Source organism: Amphiprion ocellaris, chromosome 13, assembly GCF_022539595.1.
Source record: "Amphiprion ocellaris isolate individual 3 ecotype Okinawa chromosome 13, ASM2253959v1, whole genome shotgun sequence".
Lineage (NCBI taxonomy): Eukaryota > Metazoa > Chordata > Actinopteri > Pomacentridae > Amphiprion > Amphiprion ocellaris.
Window position 1 is genome coordinate 7792466 of NC_072778.1, and position 15891 is coordinate 7808356.

The 15891-nt window shown below is 37.3% G+C and overlaps 1 protein-coding gene across 2 annotated transcripts; it reads right to left on the minus strand.

Moving 5' to 3' along the window:
* Positions 1 to 1343: 1343 nt before the first annotated feature.
* tapt1a (transmembrane anterior posterior transformation 1a) lies at positions 1344 to 13995 on the minus strand. Of its 2 annotated transcripts, XM_055016324.1 has the most exons (8): positions 13780 to 13995; positions 11043 to 11173; positions 9418 to 9536; positions 7487 to 7519; positions 3427 to 3589; positions 2485 to 2620; positions 1760 to 1857; positions 1344 to 1457 (listed from the first exon to the last, which is right to left on the minus strand). In XM_055016324.1, the coding sequence occupies exons 1-8, from the start codon at positions 13967 to 13969 to the stop codon at positions 1365 to 1367; spliced, it is 963 nt and encodes a 320-aa protein (XP_054872299.1). In that variant the 5' UTR covers positions 13970 to 13995; the 3' UTR covers positions 1344 to 1364. The 2 variants fall into 2 exon arrangements, with proteins under 2 accessions (XP_054872299.1, XP_054872300.1); XM_055016325.1 differs by lacking the exons at positions 1344 to 1457; positions 1760 to 1857; positions 2485 to 2620; positions 3427 to 3589 and adding an exon at positions 3596 to 7374.
* Positions 13996 to 15891: the final 1896 nt, after the last annotated feature.

Sequence of the window (15891 nt, forward strand, 5' to 3'; positions counted from 1 at the left end):
TTAAATGAGTCGCATCTGTTCTACTTTGCTAAGAGGTGTTATGAACTAAATGAAAACATTTGCTCTGCTTTTTTAAGTGACTACGCACACAATATATAAGCAGCATATCGCATTTTACAGTGGCTCTTACCATAGTATGGCGTTCTATAAACATCAATCTACTATAATTTATGGATGCAGCTGCAAATGTTTAGCATACTATTATCTATACAGATACCAGCATGCTAGTTGAGGCTAAGCTTCATAAAACAGGGCAGCATTCAGATGTGAATGAATGGTGAGGGAAATGGCAAGCTGATTAAGGCTTATTGTCTTCCTCTCCATTTCATTACAATAAGAGTGACTTGAGACATGCTGGCTTAGAGGACTATGAAAGGAAATTCAGAATGTTTTTCATCTGTTACATTGTCTGTATTATTCTTTCAATGCCATATAAACCGTCATAAAGCTTCCCCTAGTGAAGAAGGTGAATTAAGCCTTTCAAGCTTTAGAAGTTTTCCTATTATTTTTGGATGTCAAAGGTATTTATTAAGACTCATCGCACTGTCATGGCATGTATTCAACTAATTACAACAGTTTTTGAGAAGAGAAGATAATTTGTTCATGTTTTTTGCTGAGAAGACTGACAACAGCCGGATGCTAGGTTAACATCTATGAAATAATTACTGGGTATTTCCTGTCTTCCTGGGCTGTACATAGCAAAAGTAGAGAGTCTTACCTTTTTAAGTTACCTTTTTTTGACAGAAATCTATACTTAATGTTCCTGTTATTTCTAACCATTTGATATACAACACTTTTGCTTGAGAAAATGACACTTCAATTTCCAAAAGTGGTCAAGAAAAACTGAATTTCTGCATTTATTGTCAATACGTATTATTTTGGTGCTTGTGATTTTCCTTTGGTGCTGCCTCAGACCTCTATAGGAGACGCCAAAGATGTCTCTATGCATTACACACCCTGGATCATCATTCTACTAAGTGCTCAAAGTATTTATACATCTATTATTAGTAATATTATAGTTTCAATGCCAGCATTCTGCTTTAGGACTAAGATATTTAAAGGATATATTTGCTTGAAACAGACCTCTGAAAACAGTATTTCAAAAGGTAAGTTACACTTTTTGTTTTTGTCAGACAGTCTGTTAAATCTGTACAAAACATTCTGTTTCTCCATTTCAGCTCCCTTGGGCTGGTGGTGCAAATGATTATTGTGGCTCTGGTAGACTGTGAAACAGTCTCTGTGACTATTGTCCTTTTATAGACTAACAAAAGCAGACGAGAAGCAAAATAATAGAAAATGCATTAATTTTTTTTGTACCAGTGTTCTTCTAATTGTAATAATAACATATTAAAATGGTGTGTTTTTTATGGAGGACTGAATATCTTACCACTGTTAGACATTTGGAATAAGTTGTTCTTCTCAAATTTCTTGAACACACTTCCTTTGATCTCCACAAACTGTATTTGTAGGAAGAGAAAAACAAAGAAAGAAATGCAGTTAGCATATTTATGAAGACAGTTTAAAAAAAAAAAAAAAACATATTGCAGCTGCAACAGCACCGTTTCATCACTAACATGCCACCTTTCATTTTTGTGGGATAAATCTGCATGCAGCTACTTCATTAACTATGAATGCTGCTGTTTGCGAGCCTATACTTTGTACAAGAGCTGAATTGCTCAAACAATCTCTTCAGGCAGCTTGTTGTGCACGAGAACACCCTGACTTACTTACATATACCTGTGAGTGTGTGTGTACTTACATTGTTAGACATCATAATGGTGAGCAGGGACTTGTTGTGGGAGTTGAAAGCGACGTTAAGAGTGGAGGCTTGGACCATAATGAGGATGGCATGAAGGACTGAGGGACAAATACTCAGGAAAGCAACTGGTTCAAAAACTATTATCACCATCACGTTGGAACTTAATTCAAAGCATCTGCAAGCAGCAGCGGTTCTCTTGAGGTCCTCTGCTCTGTTCACTCACTGAAGGCTGCTCAGCTACATGTGCATAAAGCGCTGTAGTGTCATTTAATATAATTAAAAAATACATCAACAGTGTGGTCACTAAAACGACTATATCAGGCATCAAATGTCTGACGGAGTTTAACTGAGGCTTTGTCTATACTCTAGGTCATCACGTTTTTTTTTCTTTTACTATTAAATGAATCTTTTGCTCCCCTTGCAGTTCAAGTTTGTCTCTCTGAAGAAAAAAATCAGAACAAACTGTGTTCTGGTGAATGCCAGCTTAGTCACAAAGCACTTCATCTTCTTCAGTGGCCATACAGAGCTCACAAAAAAAGAAGTATTATATGAGACTGGAGCTGCACATCATCTGTCAAAAATAAGTTAGAAACAGATGAAGAGGAAGCCACCCAGTACTGATGTCAAAGCACAAATCCGCTTACTTCACTGACAACTTTCAAACCTTGCCTGTTAAGACTTAAAACACCCATAATGCTGCTGTGAAGTTTTGACAAGAAGGATACAGACATAAAAGACAGCCATGAAGAAGTGAGGGATGACTCCTATACTGTCTCTTTTCCGCTCTTTGGGTTCTGTGGCTGTCCAGTACAAAGCATCCAGGATGTCTTGACCGAAGGAGGAAAAGAGGCGGTCTGCAACCTTAGAGAGGGAGGACAGGTCATTTTTGTTATAATATGTTGAAAGTATGTGTGTGCAGGGAGAAAGGCTGAGTTGTGTTATTTATTTATTATTAAGTAGTAGACCACTATTGGTTGTAAATACTGCTGCTGCTTGGTTTTTTGTCCTTTTTGTAGTATCTATGAAGCTCTTATATCAGGTGCAAAGTAAAATCTAATACAGATCACCTGAAAAGTAATTCATACAGGGGACAACGTAGAAAGTTTGTTGGACTAATTATTAACCAATTATCAAGTCTGACATGATGATTTCTTTCTGATTATCAGTACTGTATTGTTTTAACAGGTTTTTGATAAAATGAATTTTTAAAAACATTATGTTGTTGATGAGTCACCTCTGTGATCTGACAGTCAACACTGATGAATGATGATGATGTTACAATGTTCTCTTTTAATGACTCACGTAAAACAAATAAAGAAAAACATTTCAGTTAAGTTTTGTCTTGGAGTTTGTGTTTTCTAAATTTTGACACCATGATTCTAATTTTTTCGTAAAATATGTATTGATTCCAACTACCGTTTATTTTTCTCCTTGAGTGTTAATAATTGGCTTTGACCAATATCAACTCCTCGTGATTGCATAAATATTACACAAAAATAAGAACATTCACATACATAGAATTATGAAAACCCTGTTTACTGTAGTTTTTTTTTTTTTTTTAACGGGGGCTGACAGCAGTGGCATCTGTCTGCAAACTTATTCAGATATTAAGCACAATTACACTGGACACATAATACGATAAAGACTGATGAGATGATCTCTAGTACCTCCAACATGTTGTAGATGATGTAGAGTTTGATGACAGACTGTCCTCTGATCATGTGGTACATCATGGAGTAATCCACATAATGCATCATGGAGAAGCACAGCACCAGGATCAGGCCCTTCAGCACGTCGCACACCTGTGCAGGCTGCAGAAGCCGCGAACCACTGACCACACACACAGAAAAATCAACTTAGAGTACATGTATTGACAAACACCAATTAGACCATTCTTGTGTATTTGAATGCATTCTTGCATGCTGACATATGCACAGCTAGAGATATATAGAGATATATATCTGGTATATCAGTGTTAACATGCACATGAGTCAACAGTTAAATAATGTTTACAACAAGGTGTAATGTATGCTGGCAAATACACACAGTGTTTTTCTGGGGAAAAGTGTAAACATTAATGCATACAAGCACTTACAGCATCAACAAATACACTATTTCCTTCAATCGTGCCATCATTAACTGCTTTTCTAGCACAGACTTGAGGCCCAAAATGCCAAGCGAGGAGGGCATAGACAGCCAGTTTAATACACGACAATTATAGCATCACTTATTACTTGTGCTTGCTTTGCCTTTTATAAGTTGAGGAAACAGCAGTACAACACATAGGGGAAAATAATTAATTTCTGTTCAAAATGAAATAAACTGCACAGAGGAAAAGACACCAAGCAGTGATAACAAAAAAGTATAAATATGAAATATTATCTCCTTTATACTAAAGTTATCTTAGTCAGATATATCCTTTTTAATATGTTTCTGTTTTTGTTCTGTGTTTGTTTGTGTAATCTACTCTTTTGAGATTAAATTTTTGTTGAGCTTTTCTATCAAACAAACTACAGTACACAACAATAATTCCTGTGTGTTTGAGCATCTACCTTTATGGAAATATTTATATATTGTTAGAAGAATTGCTACAGCATTTTGGACAGACAAACACCAAGGCTACAGCTGTCACATACTACAGGAACAGCAAAGCTTGTCTCTCCAAGTCCTTGTAAAGGAAATTCAGAAATTTGTTTATTATACATGTTAGATAATAATTGCTGACAACACGTAAAAAGACTTAACTATGTATTTCTGAACTGGTAAGAGTTTTTCATCATTTCGTGTGAATGTTTTGGAGGCACACTGTGCATGATCTCTGCTCCTAATACTAAAACATTATGAAAACTGCTTTGCATTAGCATCAGTGAGTCTCCCACATGGTTGCAAGTTACTACACCTACAGTTTGCAAGCTAGCAAATACTTCATATCTACAAGTGCACATATGTAGTTTCACATCTGACCTCTATGGTACGATTAAGACAAATTCAGGTCCATTTGTGCAGTTAGTCGGTTCATTTGGGCTGGTGTGAAAGCTGTCAGCCAACACCTTGAGCAGCATTTCAGAGCAGAGAATACTGCTCATTTTATGTAATTTTAAATGCTAATTTTATATACATGAGGATTCACATTTCCCTGGGGGATTATTAACACTGTGTTCTACGGTTTGGCAAGCTGAATTTTTGCTGCTTTGCACAGACCGCAAGGGCAATAACGTGTGTCAAACATGTGTAGCATTTAAAATTAATAGCTGTGGTTGGCAGTGGCGGCTTTGGAGCATGTTAAGAGGAAGGCTGACAAATCCATAGGACTGGTTATTTGGCATTTACTATGACAGGGATGACCAGAAAGAGCCGCAAAGAGATTAATTTCAACACACCCTGCATATTTTCCATGTCAGCTGTGCAGCTGGTCTATATGTGTGAAACCACCACTAACTACTGCAGACAAAATGTGTTTCATCTGCTCACCACACATGCGGCTGCAGGACTTGCTATCATGATTTTCACAAAGCCGAAACAGTCTCTGAAGATGGATGCTGACCTGCTAATGCCTGATAATCCTAATTGTTTTGCTGTTGGCTGCTACAAAGAGATGTTCTTAATTACATCCGTTTCTCTTAACATCACACAACTCTACTATCATTTTGCAAATACTACAAAAAAACTTTCAGCTAAATCGCTACAAACCACACTGACTAATACTTGACAAATTCACTAGTGCACAGGACAGACAGGACAAAAGCTGACTACTTTAACAGCCATCATTACCTTCATTAACTTTAGAGGCTGCTGATAAATAAAAAAAGAGGGAGGAAAACAAAAAAATCAGACAAAAAATAATAAATCAGATGGGTGGTATTGTGGAGAGATCTGAGCTATTTTAGGAACTGACTCCAAGTTGACAGAGGAAAATGGACTCAGTCTGGGAAGACGTGTTAATCAGTTTAATCAAGTATATCACTGTCTTCGGAATCAGTGCACAGCTGAGCACCAAGCTGTGAAGAAAAGGCATGAGATGAACACTTGGGCTTTTCTCTTCATAGCATAAAAAACAATGATTTCCCTCAGTGAAAAACTGTAGGGATTTGTTCTGAATACACAGATGGTGCGACTTATTAAGGATTTCAAGGAATTACACTGACAACGTAACCTAACATAAAATCCATTAACCCTTATTAATGTCTCTCATAACTGTACACGTCGTTGACGAGAAAACGCAGCTAAAACTGCAAAAGCAGTGAGGATATTTCTATTGTACTGGTATTTTTTTTTGGTGGTTTGTTTTGCTGAGACTATGGCTCCACCTAGTGGTCACATCTGAAGTCATTCATGTTGAAGACAAAAACTTCAGACATCTTGTGCATTATCCATTTCTAAATGTTATTTTTTGGTTGTTAATGGATTTTTTTGTTCAGTGCTCAATGTACAATAATTTAAAAAACATAAACAAATAAAAGAGTAGTATATGAGGACAAATGATAAAGCTGTGAGACAGAAAGTCTGCAACACAGATCAAAAAATACAAGTACAAAATAAAACAGCTGCTGAAGGATAAACTGTAACACGGTAAAATTGTATTCAAAAGATACTACAGCACCAACAGAATGACTGTCATTTATTACAGTTTTAAATTATCAATTCACCAAACATGGCCACTAGAAGTTCATAAAGCTCTACGTAGCATCGACAGATTGTAGTTTAGTTGAATTAACAAATTTAAAAAAAAAAAAAAAAAATAGACATTAAATTTGCAGTTGCATGAATTAAAAAAAGCAGCATATTGTCATATTGGAGAGGGTAGTACCAATAAAAAAAAATCAACAATTTCGACGATTAATTATTTTAAACATACTATGAAACTGTAACAGATTTTCTGTCAATCAAGTCATCAAATAATGTATTTATTGTTTCAGTTCTAATAACTAAAATAATATTTCTTGTACAAAGTGTTGTTAAATAGTGGGTTTGGTATTCAGGTGGTTAAGGCACAACATTGAGAAACCTCCTCACACAGCACCTTATTCTGAACACACAGCTCTATGAATGCAAAGCTGCTGCAGCCCGCTAGTAAGTACCTGCACAAAGCAGCGCTCACTATCTCCATTCTACAAGCATTATCTCCATAACTCACATGAATATTATGTTTGAGTGCAGTCAGCTATGTTCTGCATTCTAAGCAGCCATCACTGTGCATCATTTGCATTGTATCAGCGTGAAACACCAAATTAAAAATCCAGAGCAGGAAAAAGAAGACAAAGCTTGATTGCTGATTTAAAGCCGTGTTAGAGAAGCTGACTTGTGAGTGGAAGATAACAAGTTTGCTTCTGTAGAGCAGTTGGGGATATTTGATCAGGGAAGGTAAATAAATTGAGTCTTTTCCTTCCATAACAACAACAACTGCTGAGAGATGCCACTGAACGAGGCAAACTGAGCCCCAAACTGCTCCAAAGAGCTGTGCGGTTGGCTGCCCTCCAGTTTGAGGGTGTGCGGCTACATCACTGGCAAACAACAGGGTGATGAAAATGACCATACATGCTCGATCTTTCCAAAACATAAGGGAACCAACATGGTGGCTTTGCCTTGGAGACTGGAACATAACGCGCAGTACCAAGCTGTACATCGACAAACAAGATGGAGATGAAGGGGGACTGGTGAATGGACGCGGGGCGCAGTTGAGGACATTGACAATGTTTGTGAAACCTCGATGGGCTTGTGGTAGCATACCTGCTTCTTCTGCAGTAGGGGCATGTGCGTGCCCTGCAGGGGGAGGAAGGCAAGGGGAGAATCAGACAGAGGGGGAGGCGGGCACTCGTCATGGGGTGAGGTTACATAATCCATGTGGCTGTATGTTTACCAAACTAGTTACTGCTATACCCACCAAGGAACTGCTCTTGACAATATAAAGTACTGTGTATCACTACATGTATGTGAATTAACAGTTGGCTAGAAACTACAATAAATGTTGAGACCAACTACCTGCATTTTTTTTTGGTGTAGAAAAATATATATACGTTTAATTTAACAACTGTGGTAAGAAGTTTATCACCAGTAAGACAACCTTAACAGTCATACAAAAGGTGTGATACACAGGAACCTTTCACACAATGTTTGGAAGACAGTTATGGTATCATGTAACAACGAGGATAGCACTGGTGTCACATCACTGGATATCAAGCTTTAAACTCACACTGGAATTGCAGAGTCTTCTTTTTTAATGACTGTTTTCTGTTTAAAGAAGTACCATACTAGAGGACACTAACTAGAAAATCACTGTTAGGACCTTTTCAGGTTCAGCTAAGTATCGTAAAAGAGAAGTTTTAGAAGGTCGAATAAAAGAACTATTGCTCATCATCAAGCTTAGGCTCAGTTGTACTAAAAATGCCTCTGAAGGAAGTCGGCAAGTGTTGCTTTCAGACAAATCATGCTCACGTACTAAACAGAACAAAACAATCTGACCACAACTTCTAGATCACATTGACATCCAGTTTTGCACGTGCATCTATAGAAACACTCAATGTTAATCTTCCTTCATAAGATGCACACAGTATTGTGCAAAAGTTACCCTTCATACTGCAAGGAAGATGTTTGATCGGTCCCCAAAACTTTCTGTGTGAGTGCTGCAGCTGACCACAGATCATTGATCTCAACATAATGCACTCAGTTTCAGGTAACTTGAAGAGACAGACAACACTGAGACAGACTGAATCCACAGAGGAACTGTGGCAAATTGTCCAGAATTGCTCTAGTAAGCCTCCTACAGTTACCTGATTAAAAAAAGCATGTCTTATTTTTGAAAATGCGTAAAATCTTTCCACAGCACTGGATGTGTATCTACGATTTAGGTCCACCTGGAAATCACCACAAAAGACGAATAGTTCAAAAGCCCAGTGGAGTCATTCAAAAAACTTGCTAGCAATTATAAGAACTGTTTGATTGCTGTAGAAAGTGTAATTTTGGACCTGGCATTTTTCATTCATTTTTAAGTAATTATTGGAATTTTCTTCCTGACGGTTTTGCAAATTTTCAGAAATCTTGGGATTTTTTTTGGCTGATTTTTTTCAGACGAGGAAACAATATTTTTTGGTGCCCGTAAATGAAGACAACGGGAGGGTTAATACTGAAGTTAACACTTTTTGTTTATAACATAATTCCATATGCATTCTTTTACAATGAATAGAATAATTAAACAAAAACCATTGAAAGAGAAGGTGTGTCCAAACTTTTGACTGGTAGTGTATATGAAACATACTTGATTTGCAGGTAAATGGTCTGACTTGTCACATGCATGTGTTTCTACCACACTCTGACCTGCTAATAGTCAGACCTACAAATTTTGAAGGGTTGCAAACCTCCTAAACATAATGTCAGTATCTATCTTAGAAAAATTACATTTTATAGACAATATGTTTTCCTAAATAATCTGCTTTCTGTACCTTCTACTTCTGTCCTAGCATTCACTGGTAGCCAAGCAGTAACATTTGTTTTTAGCTGTTTATGTAAATGGAGTAATTCAAACAGAGACACCAAAAAAAATACAAAAATGAACATGGAATGATTGTATTTTATCACGTGGGTCGTTCTATTGGTATGCAAGTATAATTACACGGTCTTATTGTGCATATTTATAGACAGGAGAGTGTGTGTTTAAGTCTGACCTGAAGCCACAGCATGGCAGGGTGAGGAGGCGGAGCAGGGCCAGCAGCACCCTGAGGGGCAGCAGGGTGAAGACGTACAGGAAGGCGTCCACACACAGGAAGAAGCCAAAGATCATCAGCTGGAAGAGTCAGACAGCAACACCACAGAGTGAGACCACGAGTGTCAGTGTGAATATATATAAAGTAAGCAAAACCTCAGTGAGGAAAATTTCTTCTTCATCTTGAATGAAAATAAGTATTCCTCACCGTCAAAGAACAAAAACAAAATAACTTTTTAAAAAAGTTAGAGCATTAGCGTAACGATTTCTAGCTGAAAAAGTGACTGCACACATCGTCTGTCTCCTATCCAGTGGAGGAAAATCCAAGTAAAAGCTAATAACCACCACATGTGACAGTAAAGAAAAAAGCGAAAAGAAAGTCTAGGACTAAGCCTAATTATGCACTAGGCACATACCTTCACAGTTTCCCATATACGCAGAGCCATTGCCTTGTCATTTTTAAAGGAATGTTTTAGAAGAAATGCTTTTAATCCATCTGACATCTTCTTATTCCTACTTTTAACAGGGAAGAAATGACGGCACTAAGTATTGGTAGAATCTGGTGGGAGGGTTTCTCTCTCATTGGAGGAGGCTGTGTGACTTTTCTTGAGGCCTTGTCAGGTACCCTGAAGCAGTTTAATATAGTGCAGTCACTGTGGCCTTTTATGTTTACACACATTCCTCTCTTGCCCCCACAGAAAAGCAGAGTCGGTAAGAGCTAAGTTAGTCGGGGCTCATTAGGACACATTGACAGAGGAGCTACTGAAGTCTGAAAACTACAAATAATTACCTTCACACCAAATGCAAACAAAGAGGGTAGCCTCATTAGCCTAAATGAGTAATTTTACCGCATTATTGTAAATTACACTTGTATTTTGAGCAGGTTATAGAAAAAAACTGTAGTTCATGTAATGATGAAATAAAGCTCAATTAGAGATATCATTTAAAAAAAGATGCCTTGAAAAAGAATATAATGTACAGCTGTTGCACTTAAGATGAACTCCAGTATTATGTGTCTACACTGCCACTTGGTGGCAGATGAGAAGAATAACAAAAACACTACAAAATACAGCAGTCAGTCAGGCACACAGGGTGTAATTAACATATATTTGAATGACTACTGAATCTTTTAATTAATGTTGCTAATCGTTTTACGGGTTAGTCTAAAATATAACGTTCATTTAATGACAAAGTCACAGAATCTAACATCATGATTTAAAAATGAAAATCCAATTTGACCACATGGTAAAATTAATTTAGAATGATTTTAAAAACAGTAAATGTTGGTGACAACTTGAGCTTTTAACAGCAAAACAAGTTTCAGTTCACTTGATAAATGACTAAAGCAACTGATTGCAAAGCTTGAAGTTTGATAAATATGCCAATCAAATAATCAGTTGAAGGTTAGTGCAGAACATGCAGGGTGTGATGAGGGTTAGGATTGACTCAGTGTGAAGCAGTTACGGACTGTCTGTCTGTAAAATGATAACATGTTTTCAGTGTGCTGCTAGGAATGACAACAGACAGATGGAGACAGCTGAAAAAGAAAATAGGGCAGCTGGGTTCAGCGCCGTTGTTCCACACTACCTTCTCCAGCTCCTTGGGAATACGCATGCATGTGTAAACTCTCTCCCTTCGCTCGGTGTACTTTGCCTCATTGTGTTCCAGGAAGTAACCTCTGGTGAGCTCTGCGCAAATGAAGCGTGTCAACGACGGATCTGGAACAACGTGAGAGCAACAGTGTTACCACAAAGCCATTGTCTGCAACAATTACAGCTGTCAACACAATGAGACCTCCAACCTTTAGAGAGCCACACTGTAAAGTGAAAGAGGAGGAAACTTCTATGAATGATGAAAACTAGAAAGTGAGGGTTTAATGAAATTCTGAATTCTCTGTTTGATTTCATGCACACTGAACACATCTCTGAACAGGCTAAATGAACTTGCTAAGGCTAAGCATAATGACACTCAGGCTGCAATTAATGAAGATTTTCATCATCTGCTAATCGGGTCATTATTTTCTAAATTAATCACACAATACATTAGTGTACAAAATATTAAGTCATCATAATCCGTGGTCTTGTCTTCGAATGACATGTTTTATCCACCAAAACATTAAAAAATGCAAATATTTTCGGTTTAATATCATGACATATTTCAAAGTTTGAATTAAATGCCAAAAAAGGCATTCTATATTTTTAGATAAACTATTTAAAAATGAGGTTATTTGATTTGAACAGTCATATTTTTTGTTATTAACTGTTTTAATAAATGCAGAACAAACAGACAAAAACTGGTTTTGTTGAACTGTTTCAGTCTGACTGTACTCCAAATGCCCCATATTGTCTTGAATTGTTTCCACTTGGCTTCAAGCTGTGAGAATGTGTCAAACATGTCACGCTTCATAAACTGAGGACAAAGATGAGTTCATTATGCATGTGTACATCTCTTGACCTACTGTAAAATGTTGGCTCAACTGGCAACAGTTTTGCTGTTAAAGTCACGCAGAGAGAAACACAATCGGGCTGAAGCAAAAAATAAAATAAAGCATCCAAAAACACTGTAATTACAAAGACAGCTAACGGCCACATTAAATGGGAACCAATGATTTTCACTCCAACTATTTTTTTTTTCTTGTGCAAATATGCATTTTATCTGAGCTACAGTGTCTTCACTGGTCGTACTTTATACTGTTCTGTATTTATTTAGCAGTGTTTGCCTGATATCAGATGTACCCTGTCCTTGTACTGGACCAGATAATTTCATAATATGCACAGTGCAGTAAGGATGTGTTACCATGTGTGGTATCTTTTTGATAGTCATGACCACACATGGTGCCTGTGTATTTAACTGGAGCTGAAGTTTCTATTTCATCATTCCATAATCTGCTAATAGTAAAAATTGTCTGTTATAGCAACCCAGGGCAGAAGGTCTCATGTTCAAATGTCTTTATCTAATAATAAACAAAAACCAGAAGATATTACCTTTAGCAATATCAGTGACAAGGACACACTTCTCACATTGCGTTTGACATATTTGTTTAAAAAATGGCTGAACCAATCAATCCAGTTATCAAATTAGTGTCGCTCTTGTTATAGCTATCAAAATTGATTACCCTCTTTAGGGGCTGAACACTTAATTGTAGGAGATGCAATTTTTGGATAACGCTCAAATGTGTCACAATATACATTAATATCATTATAAATTAATCGGTGTGATGCTACAGAAATGATCCGGTCGACAAATCATATTCTCCAGACATTGGAAAACATGCTAGTTTCATGCAGAAAACAGTAATGTCAGTTAAAATGAAGGATCAATTATCAGCCTTAACTACAGTGAGCATTTTTCTTTATTTCTTTTTAAAATCAAGTCCAAATTAAATAAATTAATTCAGACAGAGCTACTCCCTATCTGTAGTCAATCTCTGGTCGAGACTACTAACACTGAGAATAAATGCTGGCAAGTTCTCTTTTGATTAAACACATGTAAAACCTAAATAAACAAAGGCTTTTCAGTAATGTTTTGATGATGAAGTTGGTGCGATTTTAAACTCTAACACCATGGATTTTATTTGTACTGTGAATATATATATGATTGAAATCGTTATTGGTCTTCTTGATTGCTAATAAATGATATGCCGCCGTATTCTAATCATTGCAACCCCATTTTTCTATTTTTTAGCATGTAATTCACCCAAACCCAAACTATATTCACGAAGTCTGGTCATTTTTTCCTCTACAGCTATTAAAATACGTTATCCTGTCTAAATACATGGAACGAAACTGTCATAAACATGTTTGTAGCAGCAAAATAACTGAGCTTCAGTGGGTTACAGAATGAGACAGGTGACAGAATTTGGTGTAACACCTGGACAGCATGATATATTGACGCCCTGGGGTAATAACTATATATAATAGCTATACTGTGAACTCTGAAGAGAGACTGAGCTGTTTATGCAGCCATGCAAGCTAACTTGAAACATTACTACAGTGGCTAAATACAGAAAGAGCTAGCTTCACAAAGCTAACTTCCGTCAGTTGGTCGTTATAGTAAACGAGCAACAGCCGCTTCGTCGTTAGCTAATCAAACTAGCAGTGACTGTAAACAAGCTTTTCAAAACACACAGACGCCACTCATGGAGACTTTCCAACTAATTCAGCATTAAAAAGCACTGTTAAAGATACAACGTGTGTACGAGGTGACCACAGTAACGGAGCTAATGCACGTAAACAGCCTAAACACTTGGTTAAACCGTCCGAGATGTCTAACGGTCATTAGCTGCAGGTTAACGTCAGCTGGGTGGGGGGGACCCGTCGGTTACCTGCTGAGAGCTCCGGCTGTTCCCTCCTGACAGCGCTTATGTCGTAGAAACCCAACGTTTCTGGCAGCTCCGCGGTTATGCCGATTTTACCCGACCGGTGCAGGTCCTCCCACGGTCTCTTCTGTCGCTTCTTCAGCTCAATTTCAGCATCTTTCTCGTCTGACAGCTCGGTCCCCGACACGCCCGCCATCTTTACTTTGGCCGCCGCGTCGCCCTGTGAAACGTCATCGCGGCGCATGTGAAAAAAACCCAAACAAACCGGAAACCTCACAGTGCTGAACGTCGCCAGGTAGGTTAAACGGTATATTTTAATATTATTCATAGATTTTTACTCAACAACGATATATTTACTCACACAGTTATTAAAAATTAAATTATTAAAATTAAATTTAAAGCTGCACTAACAGGTTTTAAACTGACTCAATTTGCTTCTCAATAAATCACTAAATGAGGAAATAGTTCAATTTGTCCTCAGAAAACACTATCAGACGACTTGCTGTCTTCTTTTGCTCATTTATTCATTACGGTAAAGAAGAAGAGAAAATATTGTGAAATAAATATAGTGGAAGATGTGCTTCGTTAACTCTAATGTGGTGTTTTCACTGCAAAACTGCTGTCAGTGCATAATAATTATGATAATAAACAATACCCATACATATATACATACAAACACTACCAGTCAAAAGTTTGGACACGCCTTCTCCTTCAATCCTTTTTATTTATTTGTATATTATTTGATTATTTTTGTTTACAACATATTTCCGTATGTCTTCTTTTATAGTTTTGATGTCTTCAGTATTATTCTACAATGTAAAAAATAATTAAATAAAAACCATTAAATGAGAAGGTGTGTCCAAAGTTTTGATTGGTAGTGTACATTCATACACGCATGCATAACCTGGAAATTTCACTATAACAAAGCGTAATTCACTTTTGTAGTGTAAAAATGAATATACTGTTTCTGAACATATATCCTTTACCTTACAAATGAATGATTTCAATTTTCAGCCCACAATTTCTACTAAAAACATATCGATTGTTTTGTGTTGTTTTCTCTGCTATTATTCAAGAAAGAAAAAAAATAAATAAATAAATAAAAACAAAATAGATGCTAACAATCGATACTGTGCGTGTAAAAAATCCTAAAGGTTTTGCAGTGAAACTAAAAGCAAATCTAAGAGTTGACTTGACCCATTTTGTTTGTTACTTTTTGTGTCATTTATATCTCTCAGACCTTTGGAACTGTGTGTTTTTTGTACCTACCAAGGCGGTGACACACCGATGACACGTGTTATAATAATAGACTAAATGAGTGTTGTTGCAGTACCCAATACTATCCATATGGTGTCGCCAAAGTTCCACTGAATGATCCTGGATGTAAAGTCTACCCAACAACAGCACTGAGGTGTCTCCTACTGAATTACAGTCAAGTCCAGAGGAGTTTGGACAATGACACAGTTGGCATAATTCTTGCCTCTCTGCACCACTACAATAAATGAACCAATCAAGATATGATTGAAGTGTAGACTGTCAGCTTTAATTAAAGGGGCTTAAGAAAAATGTTGCATGAACCATTTAGGACTTAGCCATTTTCCCTCTGCTTTTACAGACTCAAAAGTAATTGGACAAACAACATACTTATAAATAAAAGGATTACTTTAACCACTTGGATGCTAATCCTTTGCAGTCAGTGACTGCCTAAAGTCTGGAACTCATCGACATCGGTGCATGCTGAGGTTCCTTTGAGATGCTTTGCCTGGTCCACTGCTCGTTTATGGGTTTTTCTGCCCTCAGTTTTGCCTTCAGTTAGCAAAAAGCAGCTCAGCTGGGTTGAGGTCAGACGACTGACTGACTTGGCCAGTCAGGAAGATTCCATTTCTTTGCCGTGAGACGCACTTGGGTTGCTTTTCTGGTATATTTTTAGATCTTTATTCACCTCTACTGTGAAGTGCTGTCCTATCAGTTTTGCAGCGTTTGACTGAATCAGAAAGTATTATGCGGCTCTGTGCTCTTCAGAATTCGTCCTGCTGCTTCAATCAGCTGTCACATCATCAATAAACACCAGTGGCCCAGTTCCATTGGCAGCCATACATGTCCATACCATAACCCTGC

Coding starts and splice junctions, on each gene's coding strand:
- tapt1a (XM_055016324.1), bottom strand. CDS start 13,969: ATGGCGGGCGTGTCGGGGACCGAGCTGTCAGACGAGAAAGATGCTGAA. Junction 11,174..13,779: donor ACAGCCGGAGCTCTCAGCAG/GTAACCGACGGG, acceptor ACGTTGTTCCAG/ATCCGTCGTTGACACGCTTC. Junction 2,621..3,426: donor TCATCTACAACATGTTGGAG/GTACTAGAGATC, acceptor TCCCTCTCTAAG/GTTGCAGACCGCCTCTTTTC.